This window comes from Pyrus communis, chromosome 11 (assembly GCF_041283825.1).
Source record: "Pyrus communis isolate YQ-2024b chromosome 11, ASM4128382v1, whole genome shotgun sequence".
Taxonomy (NCBI): domain Eukaryota; kingdom Viridiplantae; phylum Streptophyta; class Magnoliopsida; order Rosales; family Rosaceae; genus Pyrus; species Pyrus communis.
Window position 1 is genome coordinate 1663577 of NC_142575.1, and position 20876 is coordinate 1684452.

The 20876-nt window shown below is 33.4% G+C and overlaps 1 protein-coding gene, 2 long non-coding RNA genes and 1 pseudogene across 4 annotated transcripts; 2 read left to right on the plus strand and 2 right to left on the minus strand.

Moving 5' to 3' along the window:
• Positions 1–3646: 3646 nt before the first annotated feature.
• Positions 3647–5508, minus strand: LOC137743235 (beta-glucosidase 24-like; annotated as a pseudogene). The gene is made up of 5 exons (XR_015953415.1): positions 5110–5508; positions 4852–4883; positions 4641–4743; positions 4379–4486; positions 3647–4247 (listed from the first exon to the last, which is right to left on the minus strand). The product of XR_015953415.1 is annotated as a beta-glucosidase 24-like (transcript).
• Positions 5509–6137: 629 nt separating this feature from the next.
• Positions 6138–7533, plus strand: LOC148692642 (uncharacterized). The gene is made up of 2 exons (XR_015953417.1): positions 6138–6578; positions 6998–7533. It is a non-coding gene; the product is annotated as an uncharacterized LOC148692642 (long non-coding RNA).
• Positions 7534–7753: 220 nt separating this feature from the next.
• On the minus strand, positions 7754–8722 carry LOC148692643 (uncharacterized). Its single transcript, XR_015953416.1, has 3 exons — positions 8535–8722; positions 8289–8358; positions 7754–8053 (listed from the first exon to the last, which is right to left on the minus strand). It is a non-coding gene; the product is annotated as an uncharacterized LOC148692643 (long non-coding RNA).
• Positions 8723–9882: 1160 nt separating this feature from the next.
• LOC148692644 (uncharacterized) lies at positions 9883–10597 on the plus strand. Its single transcript, XM_088679343.1, has 3 exons — positions 9883–10118; positions 10192–10202; positions 10284–10597. Exons 1-3 carry the CDS (start codon positions 9883–9885, stop codon positions 10595–10597), a joined length of 561 nt encoding a protein of 186 aa, XP_088535469.1.
• Positions 10598–20876: the final 10279 nt, after the last annotated feature.

Consider the following 20876-nt stretch of genomic DNA (forward strand, 5'->3'; position numbering starts at 1 on the left):
GGATGCTTTGATACACGTTTTACACGACGTGATATATACTGATCGTGCTTAGAGCTTTTGAAAAATTTCATTGATGGCAAGCACTTCCATTGCTCTTTCCTGACGGGAACTTGTGGCCTTGGGTGAAAAACCTACTTGTTCAATTGTCTAGTAGCTAGCCATACAAGCCAACTTGAAACCAGCGTGAGATTCTAATTAATCAACGTTTTCAGGCCAGTACAAGTAAAGTACGATAACTATAATCCGTCTCTTCAGTATTTTTTGAGGTTCCACTAAAACTAAAAAACAATAGAGGGAGTAATTAAACTCTTTACAACCACATGGAAGATCCCTTAATTCCTTGACGTGAAATTTACACTAACAACAAAGTTAACTTTTGAATTGGAGTGCCGTCACCATGCGCAAGGTATACTTTGTTGGAATTAAACTCTAAAGTCCAACTCTAATTGGATTGTATAATTGTATCCGAGATAAATTAGGGTTAGGGTTGTATTTGGTAGCTATTTCTTGTGCCACAAGTAATAGTGATATCCGGTTTTATAATTACTAAGGCAATAAGGGATTCTTGTAAAAGAAATAATCCTATGGACTTTAGTTTTCTAGTTATAGGCTCATTAGAGTTTCTTGAATCCTAGAAGCATTGATCACTATATAAGGTAGAGGTCTCATGCATAGTTTTTTCACAATCATAAACCCTAGAACTCCCATCATGACTAATTAAAGAGCAGGAGTGCAGAAGAGCCTTCACCTACCCTAGTCCTTGTGTTCGTGTTTTCTCTGCTAAGGTCAATATGTCTTCTTTTTAAGTAATTATGGTGTTTTGATAAGCATGAAACATATTAGAGCTTACATACTTCACACGACTCTTATGTCTGTGAACCATTCGTTGATTGTTCACATACACCCTTCTGCAGCGTTACATTCCTCCTTTGAGGAAATTAGCTGAACTGCTAATTGTGAGTGACTCTAAAATAAAATTAGCCAAGAAGCATCCACAGCAAACTCAATACCGACTAGATCGCATAGCCTAGACGGAAATCAAGGTTGGAGCTCGGGTTGCAACCACTCCACTGATCACTCACCTGGATGATGATGAACCACTAGATCAGCTTCTCAAATTCCTCCATTATAATTTATCGACCTATCTACCGACTTCCATTAGAAGGCAAAGAAGCCCTTCTAATGGAGCAAAAAGATGCCTTGCACTGCGTATCATATATCCTCTTCAAAAAGAAATAATATGGCTTTTTAATTACCACATCAACCAGCAATACATTTTAAGGGAAGTGCAATTTTTATATTTCACCGTTGCGGACAGTAGCTACGTCCTACAACAATGGAAGAGAGCGAGTAGCGCCGAAGAATACCTCAATTTTGGCTGTATTGAGAGTTGTCCCATATTGAAAAATGAAGCTTGGCCTAGCTGTCCCTCTGCAAAATATTAAACTGAAATCATAAGAGCTACAACAAGACATTAGGATCACGAATGTAATAACTAAATTGACATGAAAAGGAAATAAACTTATCTGTAGAAGAGGAAAACATGATCATAGGGTTTCAAGAGAGTCTTCTCCACTCAAAGCAGTAGTAAGTCCTTGTGCTAAGGGTTTAACACAAAACAAGGAGGATTATTGTAAGTGCAGGGACCTTCTAATATATTGATAATTATCCCTATATTCTAGCCTATTAACTGATTACATGGGATATTCCATATCAATTAGGATATCATAATAGTCCTAAATGGTAATGAATTCTTTGTCAACTCCTAAACCTAACTAGATAAGGCTCATAATTTTTTCAACTATTAACTCGGATTGACCAAGTTACTTGTATGTCAAGAAACAGTGAGCATATGTTATTTGACACTCACAACTTACACCCTCTACTTATATTTGGACATAGACACTGAAAAATCTCTCCCATCATATTGTACATGCCAATCAATTCGTAAATTTAAAAAATAAATGAGATAGCAATAACTCCCACCAAATATGTTAAAAAATGAGGGGAATAAAGAAAAGTATATAATACGAGTCATAAAGTAGTAAAAAGAAAATTGCTTAGTTGGATGTCACCACCTCATTGATTACAGTTAGATAAGTCTCCCTAGCTAGCATTAACCTTTGATTTAATCTAGGGTTTTTTAAATATAGATTCTTGCAACTCTTATTTTCTAAACAAAAATCCACCTAGTTATAAACTTCCAAATAAAACCCAATGTGAAAATGACTACCAAGAAGAAAAATAATTGACTTATTATTACAAGATATTTATAACTTATATCACAATATTCAAAATAAAGCAATAAATATAATTACTCACCTTAATTACAATGAACAAATAATTATTACACATATTATTACCCCTAATATATATATATATATATATATATATATATATATACGCATTCAAATGTATATAGTACTACCATAGGCTCAATATATATGCACAGTACTACATATATGTTCAAACATATTATACTAATTAATCTACATGTATGTAAATTTATGATAAGCAACTAACATATAGTTTGTAGGTAAATTGATGTTGAATCAAATAACATTATTTTATTTAGTAGGTAATATATTTTCCATGTATTATTACATATATTTGGCACATTTTATTATTATAAGATATATGTACAAATAATAGGTAAATTAATTTTGAATCAAATAAAATTTCTTTATTGTGTAAGTAAATTAATTTTGAATCAAATAACATTCTTCTCATATATTGGGTACATTTTATTATTATATGTATAAATAATAGGTAAACTAGTATTGAATAAAAAAATATTATTTTTTTATGTAGGTACATTATTTTGCATCTATCATGGGTTTGCTTTATTATGTAGGTAAATTATTTTGCTTTTTTTACACATCTAAAATTTTAGAATTTGAATAGTAGGTGCACTAAATCAAATAACATTTTTTTTGTACGTAAATTATTTTGCATGAATTTTTACCATATCAGGTATGTTTTTTTTTTTTTTTTTTGTTATATATGTGTGTGTGTGAGTGTGTGTGAAATTTACGTACATTTATATGTAAAATATAATTTGATTGACTAAACAAAGCACGTAGTATTACACATATTAGGCATGTCTTATTGTTATTATATGTTAGGAAATTAATTTTTTATTTTTTATTTTTGTAAAATCATTAAATCTTCCTTACAATCCGTATAGAATTAATTGTGTACATCAAACCTTCAAATAGGGGTATTTTAGGCATAATTTTTTTTTAAAATGTGTAAAGTCGAAATAGAATTAATGAATTTTGCTAGTGTGGAATCTAGTCAATGAGTTTTATTGGAGTAAAAAACTTATGTTGGGTTTTATGTGGAGAAAATTAAGTTTTAGGGATTAAAGTCATATTTTCAGTTTAATATATATATATATATATATATATATATATATATATATATATATATTACATGAGTCTTGAAACTTAACCTTATCTAATAGTGATTTTTTGTTTTAATCTACCTATTACACGAGTCTCAAAACTTAACCTTATCTATCAGTAATTAAAAGAAGTGTGGGCTATTGGGATTCGAAATTATAATCAATGTTTTGGTGAGCAATAATATTTCCTAGAAAAAAAATTAGCTTCAAGGGAGTAACTCAAAGTTGCTATTAGTTTTGTTATAACTGATAAGAAATTGCTTTCATAAACAACTGGCCAGCCAAAAGCCACAAAGGCAATACAAATACAGGAGGGAGTATATAAACAACATCTAAATTATAAGGTAGTTTCCAACCAAATTCACAAAGGACGAAGATACCTTTGTCATAAATTCAACAGGCCCGGATACACCACCAACATAAAGCAAAACTCAAATAAAAAACCACATGAAGAGACAACAAACTCATAGTTAGTTGTTGCTGCAACTTATTCTTACTCGCATAATGAATCAAACAGAAAACAGAAAACTAAAACTTGAAAAACAACTTGCACAACAACTCTGGTGGATTCGTTGTACTTTATTCATCATTTGGGATTCAAACTTGATAGACAAGGATGATGTCCTCAGCTTTATCATCCAAAGAAATTTTTATCTTTTTCGTATTTCTTTGGCTCTTCTTCAAGAAAGTTTTGAACCAATTCGCCGAGCGTTTTGGGTACCTTGTCAGTCCATCTTCATAGTCCACATAGTTGAGACCAAACCGACTGCGATATCCCTCTGCCCATTCAAAATTATCCAGAATTGACCATGCAAAGTATCCCTTTACTTTAGCACCCGATCTGCGCACACGCATAGAAAACAAAGAAACCAATGCATTGATATATATGGATAATTAAATTTAAGAAAAAGTAAGAAAGCATATATGTGTATTATACATATGGCCTTATTTAATTCCTTGACAATTACTAACCGAATTGCTGCTTGAAGATGACAAGGTGGTCACGATAGTAGTTGACTCTTATGGGATCATTAAGTGCTTGCTCAAGTGATAAGCTGCTATTGGTAAACTCATCGACGCCTGCAACATAATGAATTATCATATGCGTTGAGTGTTTTCTCCAAATAGAAATTTGCATTTAGTTTTGAGTTTAGACTTTAAAGCACCTAATTATACATATATACATCTATGAAATGTTGATAATGCAATTAAGGCTTGAAAGCATCTCGCTTACCATTTTCAGTAATATAAATGGCTGGGTCATTATACTTTCTCTTGGTATAAAGCATAAGATCGTGAATTCCTTTTGGATAAATATATAACCAATCTGAAGCAGCCTACAACACCATTTGAACATAATTGAAATTCTTACGAGTTATACAAAAAAAAAAAAAGATATTAATCGTCCAAATGCTAAAAATTTTAAGTTCAAATTAAATGTGTACCCGTGGACCAATGGGTTTTCCATTAAGCGCAGCTGTCATAAGAACATATAAATATATATTAGAATCTCATTATTGTAACAACTTAAATAATTGCTTGAAACAAGTGGTCCTCTACCACAGTGATAAAGAGAAGTGTTGCCCTTGCACCATGATGTAGGTTTAAATCCTGTCAACTTCCTAATTTAACATCTAATCTAATAAATCTATCGTTTGACAAAAAAAATAATAGCTTGAAATAAGTTTTTAATTTGTACTCACTTGTCTCATTAACATGAGGATCATTTAAGTAGCTTTCAGGGTCAGATGAATTCCTTAGTGGATTGCTTGCATATCTAGCAGAGTAGTAATTGATTCCTATAAAATCATATGACCCGTTTAGAGAATCGGATTGTTCTTTCGTGAAATCAGGTAATCGTGCACCAACATATGTTCGCATGCTCTTTGGATAGTCACCGGTTGTGATCGGGTCCATAAACCTGCAAAATATGCAAATATTCCAAGAATGAACTCATGATAGCATATATGGCTCATCTACTTATCCATAATGGAAATAAAAAGAAAGGGATTACTCCGCGATTACTTGCATGTATGAAATTAAAATTAATAAAATAACTCAATTTCAAGAATTTGATTAACTAGGGGTAGTTAATTCAATTCTCTGTCTTCCAAAAAATACCGTCACTATTTTATACTAATCCAAAAATACCTTACACTTTTTATTCTTTAAGAAAATAGGAAAAGAAAATATAAAAATTTAAACAAGAGCAACATCTTATGATCCTCACCATCAGATTATATGGAACTTTTCTTATACATCGGTGGCTTTCAACTTTATATATTGTCAATTTCAATATATATTTTTATCTTTATGATTGGACATGAATATTTTCATCTTTATATTTGATACTCTTGTTGCGTACGAAAGAGCTCTTTATTCCATTTTCAAAACTCATATAATTTGCAAAACATGGTTTTATCATAACTTCTATAGAAATTTGCAAACTGATGTGGTGGGTCACAATGTTAATGCTTTATTTATGCAAGGAATTAGTAATGATGATGTTTTCATTCCGATTCATTAGTGGAACTATTTCATTTTGGATCTGATTCCTTGGTTAGCAAACAATTTAATGGGACTAAGTTCTTCCCATACAAATTACATATTCTCATTCTTAATTTATCTGATTCCTTACTTTCCCAATAACGATAAGTAAACGAGCCCATAATGTATTGCTAACTATATATTGTATTTGTTATATATATATATCAATAATATACTTACCATCCAAACATACAATCCAAAGCTCGATTTGCAGCATCTATATCATGTAAGAGTATGAGTATGAGACAAACATTTAGAGCCAGATTGTATAAATCTTTGTTTGGAAAAGTCCTGTTGATAAGCTTTTGGTAAATCCTATTTGTTATAGAATTATGAGAGAGTGTGGTATACCAATTCTGTATGGGATTTGACTCAATATCAGGAGTCTAGTTAATTCATATTATGATATGGTTTAGCTGTTTGAGTTCCATATGAATTCTAATAGGAGAATACTTGCAACACTGCTATATATATGTTTAGCCACTGCTCTTGCAAAGGTCTGCTCATTTTGATATTTGTTCCGAATACCTATTGTTCGGTGAGTACTTGTGCTTTGTTAAAGAGGAGAAGGTTAAACCTATTCGAAGAGCTGCAATGGCGTCGTCTTCGATCTCGGGTTCTGCAGGTTAGTTGTTATGCAAATTTTCAGTGTTTCTCATGAGCATGTTTGGTCTAGATATATATCTTGTTCTTAGTTTCTGATAATTCAATTGGTTAACTTATGATTTGTGGTATTAAGACATACATATGTTTATATATGTCTTACATATCATGCTTTGCCTTCGAAGCTGGCTCAAACCAGTGTGTCACAACTGCTAATCCTATTGCACCATTTTGACATGCCTACATAAGAAAATTCAAGATTTTTTTATTAAGAAGTAGACAAAAAATATCAACTTTGTTTATCTCGATATACCAAGTATTCCTGCTTTGTTGTAACTTGATACTAGTGACCCAAATATAGTTTTTGATTAAGAACCAATTATTCAGTCTCAAGGATAATAATTAATTAAACCTGATATTTAGTCTTGTACAACTTTACAGTGGATGCATGAGCAAGGAGTTGGTGATGTGTCACCAAATATGGTTCAACAGCGGAATTTCCACCAGTGCAGTTTAATTTTTGCCAAGCAGAGCATCGTCCTGGTGCATGTGTCCCGATTGCATAACCTTGATTACTTACGGTAAATGGCTCATTCAAAGTGAGCCAGTGCTTTACTCGATCACCAAAATGCATAAAACAAGGCTCTGCATAGTCTTTAAAGTGATACCTGTGTTTACACATTTCAAAATCCATTTGTTAGTAGTATTTACTTAAGTGAATAATCAATATTATTGAGAGGATAACATTTGTTCACTTACACAATACGAGGACTTAAGAAACCACCATACTCGTCCACTAAAGCTTGGGGAACATCCCAGTGAAAAAGTGTCACAAATGGTGTTAGACCTATATATAGCAGGATCAGTAAATTAAAATTGTATATGTTTACTGATTAAATGATATTTTATGAGTGCGCGTGTAGATCTTATGATACATTGATGTAATGATGTTAAATATGTGATAAGATAAAAACATCCCATTGCGTAGGAGTTCATCGATTAGATTGTTGTAGTATTCGATTCCTTCCATGTTAACTCCGCCGCATAGCTTTCCATCTAATAATTAGAGCAAAACTATTAAATAAGTGAATGCCTATCTACAAGTAGAAATTAATTAAGTAGAACATGTTAAACTATAAGGTGATTGGTCCCAATCAAGTATATGGAGGTGAATCATCAACATTACTTGGTAACAATCTCGACCATGAGATAGAGAACCTATAAGAATCCATCCCCATATTCTTCATCATATCCACTTCTTCCTATATAACGATACAAAAGGCATACATTATTATAAGGAAGAAGCTGAAAGTAAAGGTCTTCTCTTCGATATATCTCTCATGGTTTCTCAAGGATCCAGAATTTAGTATATACAATATTGTGGCCATCAATTTCAAAAACAAAGGATGTATGTAATAAGATTATGTGATTTTGGAACCTTGTAACGGTGATACTGATCAATAGCGATGTCTCCATTGCTTCAATTAACGATTCTTTCTGCAATTAACCATATTAATTTTATTATCTACAACATAAGTCAAAATCCTTGAGAAATATGTGTGCATATAATGGTTTTTCGCTTTACTTTTGAGTGAGTGGCATTATATTCGGTGATTCCATTAAACTTCGTCATTGCATTAAAAGAAAGTTAAAAGCTTCCATTGAAAAACAAGGGAATGGTTTAGCCAAGCATCAATAACACATTTTAGCTAAGTGATATGATTAGACAGACGTGGATATTGGTGGGTGTAGTTATCCCATATGCTTGGTCCTCTGCCATGTTGATTCCAAGCACCTTCTACCTGTAATGTACACATGCATATTTAAGAGTACGCATTCAGAATGAAGATGTGTAAATTATCCATGCAGGAATGCTAATAGATTTGACGTTGAAATTAAACTAAACCTAAATTATATGAAACACAGATTAAAACATATTAAAGTGTATTTAGTAGTTAAGCCCTAGAAGGAGACTGGCCTGGTAAGATGAGGAAGCTGCGCCAAATAAAAACCCTGGTTGAAGAGAATCAAGGCTTCCCCTGCGGAGCAAACCACATTTAACCGGTCGATGATCAGTATCTGCAGCTTTGCTTTTTGTCAATGCAAAACCAATGAGTAGCACCACACACAAAAGCAAAGAACGATATTTCATTGCCATATGTTAACTGTGAGTGTTTTTGCGTGCTCTTGCTGCCATGTTGCATGGCGTTTATATAGAGGGAGTACGTACGTATTCCAAGTGAGAACAATAAACAACAATTTTTTTATTAAAAAAAAAAAATTGCAAACGGGCTTTAAATATACAGATTTGGATCCCATTAGGATTTAAATTGTGGGGATCCTAGGGATTTTCACATCCTAGCCCGTTTATTGTGCAGTAAAAAATTATTTTAAATTTATTTATTTAAAATTAAAGATGAATAGTACTTAATGAAAACTGACCATACGATGTACGATAAACGGTCACGATGTGAGAATCCCTTGAATCCCCACAAAAAAGATCCAGAGAGGATCCTCATCCTAAGAGCAGTTCCACCGCAGGTGGAATAGCCCAGCACCCAGTCAAAAAACCAGGCTGGCACCCATTCAATTCACTCCAGCCCAGCTACTTATCTGGCACCTAGCCCAAGCTAGTCTCTAGGCCAGCCCAAAATTGACTGACCAAGGAGACGGGCTATTTGCCTGGCGCATGTAGCTCACTTGTGAGTGAGCGCGAGTAGGGGACAAGGGTGCAGGCGGCAGGGACCGCTGTCAGCCCACTTGTGCTTCACCCGGAAGGAGGCGACGTGGCCCTCTCAATGCTGTTGGATTTTCAACGGCTAGTTTTTGTAGATTGTTGGATTTCCAACGGTAAACAAAATTTAAATTTGACTTTTAAAATGAACTGTTCGATCACAGATTAACGGTCCACATTTTTTTCACCAAAAAAAAATAAAAAATAAAAAAGGCCCAACGGTCAAAATTATGATCGTTGGCCATATGGCAGCGCCTTGGCTCTTCGATTTGAATATTTTTCAAATCCAATGGTCCAGGTTAATTAACTATATTAAAATTTATTAAAAATTATGAAAAAATACTAAAAATTTATTAAAAAATACAAAAAATTTTAAAAAAAGTTTTTTTTTTTCTATAAATACCTAACCCTCATCTTCCACCTTACACCACATTTCAATATTTTCTACACTTTCTACCAAAGCTTTCATATACTTTTTGTGTGAAAAAAAATACCAAAAAGCTCATCCTTAATTTTTTTTTTGTCCATATAAACCATACATCCCTACATTCATCTTCATCATTTTCAAATCTTGAGTTTTTTTTTTTTTACAATGTCTTCTTCAAGAAGAGTGCATAAACAATTTGTGGAGCAACAGAAAAGATTGTTGGCACAACAAGAAGAATTGATCAATCTCAAGGAAGGTGGAGGTAGAGATGAGGCTTTCACAATAGAGGAGGACTCGGATGATGACCATAGAAAGCAGATGGCCTCACATTCCTGCCGTGTCATGGAAGTTGTGGGACAGATAGCCAAACCCAGATGTACCGCAAACTTCGATAGAAAAAGGTAAAGATCACTTGGAAGATTATTTTACTCCCAACAGCGAATTCCCTGATCATGTTTTTAGACGTCGTTTTAGAATGCAACGAAGTTTGTTCAACAAAATCATGAGTGCTATTTGCAACCATGATCCATATTTTGTGCAAAAAGATGATGCTTTTCGTGTTCTAGGTCTTCTTCCAGAGGAAAAAATTATGGCTACCTTGCAAATGCTTGCATATAGAGTATCTGCAGATCAAGTGAATGAGACCGTGATGATGGGAAAAACAACTGTTTTGGAGTCCCTGATACGGTTTTGCTCTGCAATTGAAGCCCTGTACACCAATGAGTACTTCCGGACACCCACGCCAAGGGACATGCGAAGGCTTCTGAGGAAGGGTAAGATGCGAGGCTTCCCTGGCATGATTGGAAGCATCGACTGCATGCACTGGACTTGGAAAAACTGTCTAAGTGTGTGGCAAGGAGCTTATGGTGACAGAAAATGAGTCAAAAGTATCATTTTGGAAGCGGTGGCTTCATTTGATATATGGATTTGGCATGCTTTTTTTGGTGTTCCAAGAGCTCAGAATGACCTAAATGTCCTTGCTCAATCTCCAGTGTTCAACGATCTGCTACAAGGAAAATCGCCGAGATGCACATATTGGGTTAATGGCACCAAATATGACGGAGCATACTACCTTGCAGACGACATTTACCCAAGGTGGTCTACGTTTGTCAAAATAGTGCCATATCCACAGACTGAAAAAGAAAAACACTTCGCAAAATGTCAAGATGGGTGTAGGAAGGATGTGGAGCGTTGTTTTAGTATCCTGCAAGCTCGTTGGGCGATTGTCAGGTATGCTGCTAGAATGTTTGATGTCGAGGCTCTTCGGTCCATCATGATGACGTGTATTATTCTCCACAACATGATTGTGGAAGATGAGTATGATTATGATGTCGTCGATGAAAATGAGTCAGATCCGATGAATAACTCAAGAACACGTATCTATTGTGCTCATGACCGGACCGAAGATTCTGTGCAACACGAGTCGTTGGAGCGGGATGGACATTACAATGAATTGATCGTTCAGTGGTACACTAATGTGCAAGAGCTATACTGGCACGTAACCCGCCAGAATGACTTGATTGAGCACCAATGAGGATTGCAAGAAGGTGAAGATAATTAAAATAAGCTTGTGGTTGAAGAATAAAGTGTATTTGATGAGTTTATGTAATTTTATTTTAGTGTGTTTTTTTTTAGTTTATTTGACGAGTTTATGTAATTTTATTTTAGTGTGTTTTTTTTAAGTTTATTTGATGAGTATGTAATTTTATTTTAGTGTGTTTTTGTTTTAAGTTTATTTGAAATTTTATCTGAAATTGGTTAAAAATCTTATCCGAAAATAAAACTATTTTTTTTATTTATTCTTTTTAAAAAATATAAAATATTTTAAATGGGTTGGGTGCCAACGCATTTTGTAGAGGTGAAGATCGTTTGTGCAAGCGCATTTTTTTAGGGATGGAAATGCTTTGGCCTATTACTGTTCATCTATTACTGTTCACTTGAGTTGATAAATGCACTGAATGCTGACGTAAAATATTTATGGGTGGAACTGCTCTAAATGTACCGCTTCATTGGACGTGCTACTACTCGTGATATACATTTAAAGATCGAGTAAATTTTCTGTAACCAAAACATACATAAAGCAATGGGTAATATTTAATCTGAAAACATTGGTAAATTAAAAATATTATTAAATTTAAGCATAGTGTTCGGATAACTCAATACTACCATCTACCCACACTCACACGCTCTTTCACGGGTATTTCCTTGCACGGGTTCTTTCACGGGTATCTACCCACCCATTCACATACACGCTTTCATGGGTAACTCAATACTACCATCTAGCCACACTCACACGTCCTTTCGCGGGTATTTCCCCATCCCAAGTCACACCCAACCCCAAGAAACCAGTCATTCATTGAACAATAATGTTATTTGGACATACAAAACTGACCTCATTACTGAAAAATTCTATGAGGCAAGTGAGTTCTATCTTGTATATAGGTTGGACCATCTATATTAGAAATTGTGTTTAAATAGCATTACTTTCCATTATTTATTTTTTTTAATACAAACGATATTACTACTTTAGTTTACACTGAAGGAAAGAGGAATTGTTTAAACCCCATGACCCAATGACTTGAACATAAATACTTTAATGATTATTAGGACAATCCACCATTTGCCTCTTCATTAAATGTTAGATGTGAATGGGAGTGACCAAGTTTTTTTTTTATCCTTATTTGACTGCTTGGACAAAAATTTAACAGAGTAATTTAAATAAAGATAATTTACAAATGTCTCTAGCTAGGGGGAATTCTGGTTGTCATTTGATCATATTTCTACTAGGATTTGCTTAGCTAGCTAGACAGTACGTATATATTACTAACCCTTGTTTCAAGGCAGTAATATAATATCGTCGACTGTATGCACCAATCTATGCCGTTGATTAGTAATTAAGGGTTTTCTCTCTCCTAACTTGTAAAAAGGATTTGCCATATATGCACACACAACTATGAACTATATCTTCTTAATTTCCTCTGCTTCTTCATCGATTGAAGCAAGCATGCATGCATTGACTTACTATTCGTTCAAACCAGGCCTAAACCCTAGGACGAGTAAAAAATTATCGGATGTACGGTACCTCGATCATATATATACAGATATATATATATATATATATATCCCTCTCTCTCTCTCTCTGTCTCTCTCCCCTCCACCACCTCTTCCTCCTGAAACAAAACAGATCACTCAAGAGTCAAGACAGCCCAACGAATCCCAGTCGCTGAACCACTGTCGCATGCCACTGCCGACCAATGTCGGAGCCAGAATTTCTTATGAGGAGGGACCTCACACAAGTATAGAAGAAAACTAAATCAATAGTGATTGTAAACTTACTAATGCTAAGCATCATAACATATATTCAAATAATTAAGTAGTCAAAATTAACATATGCATGAATAATTTTATCTATTTATAATAATTATAATTATTCTTGATGAATTTCATATTTTGAAACCATTGCATGATGTCATCTATGCTGTTGAAGATAGTGCCACATCAGATGTCATCTCAGCAATTCTGTTATGCCACCTCAGATATATTGTTAGTTAGTTAGTAACTGTCAGCTAGCTTAAGGACTAAGAGTCTATATAAGAAGATTGTAAGGCTACTGTATTGATTAATTCTGGACAAATAGATAATCTTTTCCTCTTTCTCTCTTTCTTTCTCTCTCTTTCTCTCTTTCTCTATCTCATTCATTTCTTCGATCATAAGGTTATATGATATCTATGTTTCTTGCCTTCATCAATGGCAGAACCATTGATATGTTAACATGGTATCAGAGCCACCAGGCTCACGCCATGGATTCTGGTGGTTTGGTTTTTCATTAGATTTCGTCGTTTTCATCGTTTTTCATTAGATTTTCTTCGGTGCTTCCGCGATGGTACTGTAACTTCTTGGTTGATCTTTCGTCTGGTCCTCTTCTCTACCTCGATGGAGATCACGAGCCTACGGCGTCTTGAAGTTCTAACCTTAATAGTCTGATTGCTTGCTGGAATTTGACTCTTTTCCCTCTGGGGCACTTTGCCATTCTCCAGATTCCCCAAATTTCTTTCCCTTTGCAAAGACAACGACAGAACAACTTTGTAGAATTGGAACGAGTTTCATCCAAAGTAAGGCACAAAATCTTCTCACTTTTGACAATCTTTTCTGGGTTTGAATAATTGTTTTGATTTTCAGGGATGTCCTTCCGTTGTGATCGTTGAGGGTTTCTTTCTATTCATCAGGGTTTTTTTGGTAGCTGGTGGTTTGGTGGAGGTTCTCTAATTGGGTTTCCGATCAAGAGCTTGATCTTAGGTTTTGCTACTAAATTATGCACTCTATCTGTTTGCTTAAATGCCACAGTGAAAATTTGTTTTCTTCAATAAGGTTTCTTGTATGCAAGTTTATCTGTTAAGGCCGATAGCCATTTTCTGCGAGATTGTTGAAGGAATACAAAGGCTGATAGCCATTCCTTTCTGTTGCATGATTAGTTCTTGGTTGTTTGAGATTTGTGCACTTGAAAAAGGCCAATTGCCAAGAGTGTGTTGAATGCAATTTGTTTCCTCCATAAGGCTGATAGCCGGAGTGAACAGTTCTGTCTCAGATATTGTATGTTACTCCTTAAAGGCCGATAGCTGAAGTAACGTTCTTGAAAAGTTTTGTTTGTTTCGATTGTCGGAGTGCAGTTCTTGTTCCATTTCTTCATTGAAGGCCGATTGCCGAAGAAGGTTGTGTTTCTTGATTTCTGTGAATGTAAAGTTTGTTGTTTGATCATTCTCGATTGTGAACGAAGAAGGATTTGGTCAGAGTAATCAAAATGTCTGAAAATCCAGTGGAATCTATGAAAATTGAAGGTCTTCTAGGCATGTTGATTGTGAAATATTGGAAACCTTATCGCAAAGAAAATTGGGAAGTTGATTGACGAATATGAAGTTGAACCGTTCTTGAGTATGGATTTAAGTTCTGAATACCTATCAGTTTAGTGAGCAAGTAGCATCTGTGCAAGTAACATGGTTGAGTATGGATACCTGTTAGTTTAAGTATGGATTTACAGTAGCGATGGTGCTAAATACATGCCATATGTTAAGATTAGCAAGAAGCAGTACGAAATTGTTAAGAACCTGCAGCAGTCTGGCAAAAGCATTCAGTCTAGGACTCTCAACCGGATATTAGGTAACATTGATAGCTTTGATGTACAACCATATGAAGTCTTTGTGGAAGAAGAACAGAAGAAGTTGCATCAGCATTGGTTGCAATTAGCAATTAAAGATATCCCGGCAGCTTATGCAAACTGGATTGAAATGCATTTACAGAGACAACAAATGACAAACTCTTTGGAGAAGGACATGAGGAGCAAAAGCAAGCTCAATTGCTGCAATTTTCAGTGTTTGCCATTTGTCCATATTTCACTGTTGAAGCTAGAGTGACAAAGGAAATTTCCACGGCTTACAAAGAATGGGTTAAAACTGAAGATCAAACTGTTACAATCTTCAACTTGGGAACCCCAGTTGAGATTAAGGGGGGATGTTGAAGACAATGCCACATCAGATGCCATTTCAACAATTATGTTATGCCACCTCAAATATATTATTAGTTAGTTAGTAACTGTCCGCTAGCTTAAGGACTAAGAGTCTATATAAGAAGATTGTAAGGCTACTTACTGTATTGATTAATTATGAACAAATACAAAGATAATATTTTCCTCTCTCTCTCTCTTTCTCTATCTCATTCATTTCTTCAATCATAAGGTTTAATGATATATGTGTTTCTTGCTTTCATCAATGACAGAACCATTGATATGTTAACATATACTACTTGAAGTATTATTAAACTCAATAGAGAAAATTACTAAAAATTTTGCAAACCCTAAAACTCAAGGAAGAGGTAGGATAGAATAGAAACAAATATTTTATAGAGAATAATAGTGTCACAAACCTTATTGTTCTTTATTCAATACATTTGGGATTTGAAATGGCTAAATATATGAAATTCAAGAAGAATAGGTGGAATATCTCTACCAGTGCATGAGTGAAAGACGATTTTTTTTAATTAAAAGTGAATAATGGGTTTTAATTTAATGTTATTGGTTTGTGATAATGACCATTTGAAATATGATACTTAATTTTGAGATGAGATTTGGATGAAAAGATAAATAATTGGATTTTTGTGTGAAGTGTTGAGAAGGGTTGCAAAGCAATAGATATAGTTATAATACTAATCTTGTTTTTTCAAGTTAAGATAGGCTTAGGACTACTCTAGTCCTCATGTGCCTCCTCCAGTGCTGCCGACAGAGTAACTTAGTAGTCTTGTGCCACCACCAGTTATCCAGAAAAGCATGCAGGTCATTTGTCGACGGAATGATGACATGTGTTTTAGCGTTTTTATCATGCTATCGAGAAAGCCGAAGTGAGTCTAAGGAGTAACGACTCCTCGTGCACCGATCCCCAACCCCTATGGCATGCTAAATTTTTGGTAAGTCCAGACAAGTTTACAATGTTCAGGTCAAGTCTGACTACTATAAACTTCATCAGTTAACCCATTTTGACGAACTTTACGTCAATGGAATGTGTTATATATGGTAGAGCATCTCCAAGAGACTATGCAAATGTAATTAATCCTTTTATTAAGAGTTAATTAGATTTAAATGCTCAAAATTTGAATTTCTTTTATTAAAAATTCATGCTTTTTAGAATTTTGATCAATGCGCTTGGTACATTAGGCCACATCAGTATTTCTTATTTTTTAAATTAAAAATAATAATTGTATTTTTTTAAATTAAAATTTTACATATTGATTTCTAAATTTGTCCCTTTAATTAGTTAAGAGATTTTTTTTTTATCTGGCCTTTTTATTAATTCATGTATTTTAGGAGTTGTGGACTCTTTAGGAGATCATTTTGGTTTTTTTGCTCAACATATTTATCCAATTATCTCTTTTAATTTTTATTTTCGTTCAAAACATTTTTTAATCCTAAAATTGAAAAAATAATTGAAATGATGGACACTTAGATTTTTTTGTTTGTTTATTATTCAGTATACTTTTTGTTAGATAATTATTTTGTATACATATGAATTTGTACATATTGTTGATTAGTGATAATGGTACGTTTATTGTTGGTTATCATATATTGGTTTTGTATATATTGATTGGTACATTTATTTTTTAATTTTTGGGTGTACATATCGTTGATTGGTACGTTTAGTTTTAGCTTTTGGTATGTTTTATTTTAGCTTTTGGTACGTTTTGTTTTAGCTTCCGGTACATTTAGTTTTGTTCTCGTTGATTGATAGGTTTTTTTCACGATTTTGTTACAATTGTTTTTGTATACATTATGGATTTTACCATTTAGTATCATATGGGTACGATTAATATTATACATATCGTTGATTGGTACATTTACTTTTGTTCTTCAACGTTGTTTACTAGTATGTTTATTTCCGGTTTTAGTAGGTTTGTTTTCATACATATATATTTTATTGGTACGTTTGTATTATTCTTGATGTTATTTTCTTATACTACAAAAATTTATATATGGATTACTATAAATATCTTAAATGGTATATCAAACGGCAGGGTATTTTATTCCTTAATAAATTGTAGATAATCAATTTTTTTTTTTGTATAATTATCTTTAGAGGGAATCAAAGGAGCTAGATTGTAGGAAATTTGTTTCAATATCTCCGCATTTTTTTTTCTGACGTGAAGAATTTAGGCAATGGTAAGATCTGTAATTTTGGTACAAATAAAGGATAGTTATGATGGATGATACTCCAAATTTGTAGGAAAAATGTTTAATTAAATCTCTAAAACCAACAAATGTTTAGTCTATAGAGTTGAAAACTCAGGCACTTATATCAAAATGCTCATTTTATTAAATACAAGTTTCTTTTATTAAATACAAGTTTATTGACTTATGGGCGCAAAAGACTAGCTAAAATTTTCCTCTATTTTGCAGTCCAACATCCTCTACAAAGCCTCTTCAAATTTCCTTTTTTTATTGTTATTCACTTATTACAAAAGTTTTGAATTTAGTTAATTAGGTGTTGTTCCTTTTTATTTTTATTTTAAAGAAACATCTTAGAGTGAGAAAGTCGCTCTACATATTTGTAGAGAGAGGATTGAGCCTTAAATTTGATGAGTGATTTTGTAGAGTCTTTTTAATTAAGTTTTCATGGTGTGGCTCTACATATTAAGTTGGAAAATGGATTTATGGAGTTTGTTGGAGATGCACTTAAGTCCATGCATGCCAACCCACATTACACAAAATCAATCAAGATCGAAAACCAGCATATATCAATTAATGAAAAGATAAAACCAAATGAAAAGATAGGATTGGTGGAGAACTATCTTGTACGTAGGTACACTTCCCAAACCCTACGTGAGTTTTCAGTTTTATTAAAAAAAGAAAATTGAGAGATTACACATTTACTATTTATTCCAAAAATATTAAGGTTTTTTTGGTACATCAATATATTATATTAAGGAAGTGAGGAATTTGGACTAAGTCATACAATGATATAGGTTTTGAGGGTTTTTTTTCCCAAAGATAGCGTTCTGACTTAATATATGCTAGTGTTGAATAAAAAGACTTTATATATCCTACCAATTACACACATGCATACTTATATTTTAATATTCTAAATATGCAAACTACTAATTTATCCTTATTATGTTTATTGCAAATAAGGATAAAAAAAAATGGGGACATAATTAATTAGTATTTGTAAAAGACGGTTGACTAGACCTTTTATCTTAATAATAGTATCAATAAATAAATAGATAATAGTATCAATAAAGATATAATATACATATGTTACAGGACATTAATTTTTTGACATACATTTTGTAGGTTCACTATGTAATGATTTTTGACGTGAAAATAGACACAGTTTGTGTAGAATGCTAGTATGTTAAAGCACATCAACTACCATACGAGGAGTCAAAGTTCAAAACAAAGAATCATTAGAACTAGTTCACTATATATGATGTGTGCGGGTCCGTCAAGTAACCATCGATAAGTGGGATGTGTTACATGGTAACATTCATTGATGACTTCCCCAAAAACATGTGAATTTTCTTCGTGAAAGAAAAATTTGACACATTTTTAAAATGTAAAGAGTTTAGAGATACAATCGAAGGAGAAGTGGGGAAGAAGATCAATTGCCTACTCACATGTATAACACCTCAAATGAATGTAGAATACATCACCGTTTCACCTGACCACGACATAATGGTGTAATGGAAAGAAAGAACCAACATCTTGCAGAAATCTATATGGTACATACGAAGATGTACTAAGAAGGTTTTGTGTTGAAGCCATGAGAACTGCAACTAATGTAATTAGAGGCTTCCTCAACTAAGTTTAGAATTTGTTTCACCTTTTGAGACATTGTGGGATATGAAACATACAGTTAACTACTTTTGAGTATTTGGCCGTGTACGCTACTTATTTGTTCCAAGTCATCTATATAGCAAGTTTGATAAGAGGCAACTAGATCTATCTTTATGGGATACAGCATCCAAAGAATAGGATAGATATGTTGTGATATTATGACTAGAAGGTGGTACACATCACGAGATGTGGTGTTTAATGAAGCATCTTCTCGGTGATCCTTAGAAAAGGATGTGTTGCCTGACTCAAAAGACATTAGAGATACTTTGTAGCAGAAGATGGGGGATCAAACAGCCCGAGTCTAGATGAGTTTGAGGATTCGTTTGATGGTGACAATGTTAAACCAGATGAGCTTCATAATCCTTAGCAAACTAGTGTGCATCAACCAAGAAAATTAGACCTGGTGAAATGGAAGTATCAACCTCACAATTACAACTATGGAGGTTACAAAAATACAAAAGCCAAATCCTAAATACGCCAATGCATCCATAGTAAGTTGAACTTGAGATGTGTGAAGAGACATCACATCTTGAAGCTATGGGAAAAGAGATTGCACTGGAGCATCAAACTTGGGATCTAGTACCATAGCCAAGAGATATAAACCCATATCATATCACTGTGTGTACAAGTTGAGGGGGGGGTGTTGAAGATCAACACCAAGCCATGAAAATTAATTAAAATTTGAGCTAGGAAAAGTCAAAGAATGGTGAAGTTTCCACCAACTTGCAACATTAATTAGTGTAGTTAATTCTAGCGAAGAAAGTGAAATTAGCTAGATATTTCTAACAGGGTGTTTCTGTGCTTCTCTAATGTCTCATCCGTGCCTATCAAAGAAGATGGCGTCTACCCCATTTGAACGAACCAAGAAGTGAGAGTGAGATATAAGGTCTTTGTGAGGAGTGTGATTGTTATAGAGTTTATCTCTAAAAAGTGAAAAACGAATCAACAACTAGTTGTACAGGGTCACAGTCAGTAATACTCCCAACTTGATAAAGAAAGAAAAAAAAAAAAAGGGAAGTTGACTTCCAAACTAAAATGAAATGTATATAAATATAGACAATTGTTATTAATACTCCAAAAATCTCATTTGGCAGTCCAAACTTTCCATAATTAGAAAGAAAAATACATTGAAGCATGGCTAAAAAGTATATCATATTTGCATGTTTTAAAGGCGAACTCATAGCTAAGTAGTTTTTATTGTGGAGCAAAACTTCGAGAATTGATCTAAACTGGATGTGTAATTGAGTTTATGCCATTTAATGATTAAACTGATAAATATTTTAACTACATATGGATTTAATATCGTAGTATCTTTTAGCCTCTATATGCCACAAAAGTTGCGGACAAAAATTCACAACACATAGAATTGTGGTAAAAAAGTATATCGCCTTTGCACATTTTATAGGTGAACTCATAGGTAAGTAGTTTTTATTGTTGACCAAAACTTCGGAAATTGATCTAACTTGAATGTATAATTAAGCTTATACATTTTAATGATTAAATTCATAAATATCTCAACCGCATATGAATTTAATATCGTAGTGTCATTTGGCCTGTATATTGGTATCTGTGGCAAAAAAATGGGTACCTCCATGAGAAAATTTTGTAGATCGATGAATATTTTCAATCTGAATATTTATTAGATGTACTTTTCTTTCTAATTATGGAAAGTTTGGAGTGCCAAATGAAATTTTTGGAGTGCTAATAACAATTTTTTATATTTATATACATTTTATTTTAGTTTGGAAGTCGACTTCCTTTTTTTCTTTCTTTCTTTATCAAGTTG